The sequence below is a fragment of the Tupaia chinensis genome, unplaced genomic scaffold (genome assembly GCF_000334495.1).
Source record: "Tupaia chinensis unplaced genomic scaffold, TupChi_1.0 Scaffold000257_1, whole genome shotgun sequence".
NCBI lineage: Eukaryota > Metazoa > Chordata > Mammalia > Scandentia > Tupaiidae > Tupaia > Tupaia belangeri.
In genome coordinates, this window is record NW_006159737.1 from 4,291,250 (window position 1) to 4,296,829 (window position 5,580).

The window sequence follows — 5,580 nt, forward strand, 5'->3', positions numbered from 1 at the left end:
CAGCAGGACTTAGCTCTGTAATTTCAATGTGAGATCACAATTTTCCTGCCTTTGTACTTGGGGATCTTAGTGATCTCAGGATTTTGGTTTTTGATTTTTTTCTTTTAAGTTTGCTATAGAGAATGTGCTCTAACAGGAGAGAGACAGCAAGAGGCAGAGAGAAAATGAGAAAGCACCGGTAGGGGAGATGACAGGTCACGTTCCTTCTTCTCCTCTCTTCTGTTGAGATTTCAGGCATGCATGCACACACACTTGTGTTTTTTTCAAGCTTCTGCTCCAGGATTTGAACTACATGGTCAGTTACAAGGGATCTAGCCTCCTTAACCACCTGACCAATCTTCTCTTGGAATTTTTTTCAAAACAAAAAGAAATGATTGAAAACTGAACCTGTATCCTCTGAATTTCTTTGGTTCACAATAGGTATTTATATGCTATCTACTACGTACGAACTATGGTGCTGGTTGAATTAAGTTCCTGTGAACAATTCAGACTCTCTTCTCTCATGAAGCTGGCATCCTGGGAAGACTAACATTCAACAATTAATTACGTATTTCATTGTGGTACCTGCCATGGAAGAAAAGTACAGAGTGCTATGGAATAAAGGAAATGAATTTGAGGCTGAAGAAAGGCTCTTTGGCAGAAGTGGCTGTTGAGCTGAGATTTGTAGATGAATAGGGGTTAACTAGGTAAAGACAGGAGTGTGGAAAGAAACATGATTAATACAAGCAGCTCAGATGCCAGTAGGGGGCATCGTGGTTAAGGTGCTGGGTTTCCACATGGGCAACCGTGGTTTGAGTCTTGGATCCAGTGGCTTGAAAAATCACTCAGGGTATGTGGGTTTGTGCCCCAAATTCCAGGAAGAGCATGGAGGAGAAGGGATTGTAGTGTGACCATTTCCCCTGGCAGAGTGGTTTCTCACTTTTTCTTTCTCTGTCCCTGGTGAGCTCACTCACCCTAGAGCAAAAAAACTTAAAAAACTAACCAAATAAACATACTTCAAATATTAATACAAGCATATATACTTAATGATATGTTGAAGTTAATGTAAGTAAAAATAAGTATTATCCTTGTTTTTTTTTTGTACAAGAATAATTCAAGTAAGCATATACTCATCTATATCATAGAATTTCATTTTTTTCTTTCTTCTTTTTTTTTTTTTTTTTTTAAAGAGAAGTGACATACAATGTGTCAGTCACCTTTCGTGTCCCCAGATGAACAACTCTTTAGTTCAGGTTGTGAAATGGCTTCAATGTAGTCTGAGGAAATCTGCTGTAACCCACACGTTTCCTCTGGGCGAATCTGCAAACCACAATCCTGCAATAAAATGCTAGAAATTAGATGTCATAGTAATTAACCTGATGCACAGAGTAACAGATTCTAAAAAATAGTATTTTCCATGCCAGATAAAAGGATGCAATAGTCACTTGCCCTTCTCAGGATACTGGTTGATCAATAGTTGTTTGTGCTAAAAGTAGTTACTTGCCTGAGGGGATTAATATAAATTTTAATGACAATTTGATCTTTGACATTGATATCTAGGTTCTGGATCTGCTCATTTTTAAAGAAACTGAGAGGACATAGGAAATACTTGGTAAAAGTTAACAGATGAATTTAAATTCAACCAACATTAAGGACTCACAATATGCCAGCAGTGGAATCAGATGCATGTATTTGTTCAAAATACGACAATATATTTACAAGAGCAGGTATCACAAAGGACGAATATTATGCAGACATTTCCTGTCCTAAGCAATGCTTGTTGTAGTCAGACATGAGTAGAGATCTGTGATTTGTTGACTTTCCGATACTTCTCTCCTTGTTTCTCCTCTGCTCCGTCCACTGAGCTGAGTCTGTGGCCTAAACCACCCTCATTTTTTCTTAGCTAGGTCAAGAAAATGAATGATAGCTCATTTGGCATTGTTCTTGGAGCCTCATATTTTGCATACAAGAAATATTTAGTTTTAAAATGTATTGACCCCCAAAAGCTCCATATTTAGGGTACATTGCTATGCTGAAGACTTCATGAGAAATCCTCAAACTTTCTTTTTCTTTCTTTCTCTCTTTCTCTTTCTTTCTCCCTCCCTACCTCCCTTTCTTTCTTTCTTTCTTTCATCCTTCTTTCTTTCTTCCTTCTTTCCTCCCTCCCTCCCTTTCTTTCTTTCTTCCCCCTTCTCTTCCTTCCTTCCTTCCTTCCTTCCTTCCTTTTTTCTTTTTCTTTTCTTTCTCTTTCTCTCTCTTTATCTTTTTCTTTCTCCTGTTTTTCTCTCTCCCTTCCTTCCTTACTTATTCCTTTCTTTTTTTTTCTTTCCTTCTCTCTCTTTCTTTCTCTTTCTCTCGCTCTCTCTCATTTTCTTCTTTCTCTTTTTCACATTCAGTTACTGCATATCATTTGAGGATACCAAATGAATTGCCCCATCATGAATACACTGCATATCAGTCTAGTCAAAGACATTACCATATATATTACAATCAACAGATTACTTTTTATTTAGGGTCCCTTAAATATTTTGCTTGCTCCTTCTTCCCTTTGATTCCCTCCCTTTCACCCTCTCCATTTCCCACCCTTGTCCTTCACTGTCTCCAGTATCTTCATTGCTCTTCATGCTTTTATACCTTCCAATCCTTCTGTTTCTGCCATATAATGCTGATATTCGGTATATATTGAGTGAGGACACACAATGTGTCTCATTCATTGTCTGGCTTGCTTCATTTAGCAGTAAATCTTCCATATTTGTCTACTTCCTTTAAAATGCCAGGGTGTCATTGTGTTTTTATGGCTGAGTAGTAGTCTGTAGTGTATGTTCCATACTTTTTCAATCCATTCATCTATTCTTGGACATTTGAGTTGGTTCCATATCTTAGCAACTGTGAGTAATGTTGCAATAAACATGGATGTGCAAGTGCTTTTCTGACTGAGTGTTCTCTTAACCTTTGGGTGGATACCCAGGAGTGGAATTGCTGGGTCCTATGGTAGTTATGTTTATAGATCTTTGAGGAACCTCCATGTTGTTCTTTACAGTGGCTGTACTAATTTATATTCCCACCAACAGTGTAGGACTGTTTTGTTTTCACTACAGAGTTGCCAGCTCTTATCAACCATTTTTTTTTATCTTAGTCATTCTGACTGTGGTTAGGTGATATCTCATTGTAGTTTTGATTTGCATCTCCCTTATGATAAGAGATGTTGAGCATTTTTCAGATGCTTTGGCCATTCATATGTCTTCCATAGAGAGTTGTCTCTTCAACTCATTTGCCCATCTTTTAATTGGGTTGATCTTTGTTTCTTGGGGTTAAAAAGAAAAAAAAATAAAAGAAGAGAACTGATAACCAGAATATACAGGGAACTCAAGAAAGTATTTGTCTATGGTTTCTTCTGTGTTTTCTATGAATAGTTTTCTTGTTTGAGGTCTTAGGTTTAGATCGTCGATCCATTTTGAGTTGATTTTTGTTAATGGTGAGAGATTCTTGAGTGAATTGACATAGCTCCCAATAAAGTTCAATAAGGCCCAACATGGTAGTGCAGGTAGTAGGGCACTCCTGCACAATACTGGAGTCATATGACAAGGCCAAGAGTTCAAATCCCAGGTCGACCTGAAGATACTGGGTGCACCCATAATCCTGGCTGACTGAGATGCTGGGGAAAGGATTGTGGCATGGAAAGACCCTATCTGGGGTCTCTTTCTCTGTCATGAAAGAAGAAGTGAAACAAACAGGAATTTTCTTGCTTGAACTTGTGCAGAATATATTTTTGGTACATAATTTTAAAACTTCATTTATTTTTTTATGAACTGCTGTAGGAACTAACAGAACGGACTTGGGTGCCCTAGCTGACTGACCCACAGATACATGGCCACTGTTTCTTGTTACTGATTTCTCTGGACACCCATTTATTTCCTTACAGAAGCGTCTGGCCATAAAGGTATAAACAGGGCTGCTCATTTTTAATGTAACATGGTTATATTTTCTAGAGCAATACCAAATTGGGCTATTTGAGTTGGAAGGTTTATTGAGCCTTAACTAGTTTATTGGTGTCATGCAATCATTCCTTTAAGATGAAAGAATTCTCCCCATCTCTTATTAAATAATTTTAAATGCCCATCTAAATTTTAAGCTCCCTAAGACACTCAGCATCTTGCAGAGACCTGTTTATTTACTCTCTTTTGCTAGGCTACAACCATTCTCAGTAAATCAGTAGTGACTTTTCAAAATGTGATCATCAAAATCCTATGGTAAATAGCTGAGATGTTGGATATGCCAACGATCCTGATTTAATAGTTATTTGTTTAAGCCCCTACCATTTAAATACGTTTCTTTTGGTTTACGTTTTTTGTTTTTACTAATGTATTTATCAAGGAAGGTTATGTCTATTAAAAAACAAATTCCAAATTAAATACAATAACATTCAATACAAGTTAGTTCTTATTCTATAGTTTAGAGTTTGCTTCTTAGTCACTCAGGGATATAGAACCCTTCTATAAAGTGCTATGCCTTACCCTAAGATTACATAGTACTCCTCAAACCCTATTCATCGAAATGATTAAAAAGAATGACTGCAAGATTGCAAATTACTATGTATTGTAGTCACATTGTACCCTCCAGATACATACAGTTATTATATGTCAGTTTAAAAAAGAAGAAAACACAAAAGATCCTGGTTTGACCACCTCCCTCCAGAAAGGAAGAGTTTCCTTTCAGATAAGGGATACTCCTTTCCTCACAAGAGGTTTCTGAAGAAGCTAATTTCACTATTGGCACTTCTGGCCTCGAATTTCTTTGGGATCTTTTTCTTCCTTTTTATTCTAATTTTCTTATGTATTTTTTTAAAATTCAAATGCTGTACACTTGTACAGCTTACAGAATGGATTTTCTCACCATGAAAACATTATATATTAGTCCAATAAAAGATATCGCCATATATATTACCATCACTTTATAACTTATTGTCCCCAGTGTTCCATTGGAACAATGAGCAAAGGCATCTCCTGATATCCTGGAATTCTGGACACTTACTTGGGTTAAGGCCATGTAAACACTGGATACCAGCAGATTCTACCACATCTCATATTCTTGGCATCCTGACGCATGGACAAAAAGGCAAGACCTCTTGGCCATCTTTCCTCTAATCCTGCCTGTCTCACATTTGTCCACATAGGATATCTTACCCTAATTTCTACCATTCCCACTCATGGTAGGCACACCCTTCCACAACTCTCAAAGGTTTCACATAATGTTGCTTCCATCTTCTGGTCTTCCTAGAAACCACAGTTTCTTTTCCTCTCTTTCTTTTTTTCTTCCCTGCTTCTGAAAACAGGGACCTGAGAGCTGGAACAACTTTCTTATCTTATGAAGCAAAGGTTGAAAGAATTGTGGAGACTTTAGGGCTAATAACCTTGATCTGCCAAAAACGTTTTGTCTGTTGTTGTAACCAGCCACTTCTGTTGTTGTAAAAAAGCAAAATACCTCTTATTTGTTTAAGCTGCTTTTCAGTTAGTGTGTTGTTGCTAACAAACAGCCAAAATGAACTTAAAAGGTTATCATTCCTGATTTCATCCATCCCCCATAATTTTAATACTGCTGAAC

General features: G+C 37.3%; 1 protein-coding gene across 1 annotated transcript in view; it reads right to left on the reverse strand.

The window, feature by feature from the left end:
* The window catches only part of CPED1 (cadherin like and PC-esterase domain containing 1), a 341,161-nt gene that overhangs the window by 53,967 nt on the left and 281,614 nt on the right, over positions 1-5,580 (reverse strand). The window contains exon 17 of the mRNA XM_027772159.1: positions 1,197-1,314. Within this exon, the coding sequence (XP_027627960.1) occupies positions 1,197-1,314 (118 nt within the window). The remainder of the gene's footprint in view (positions 1-1,196; positions 1,315-5,580) is intronic.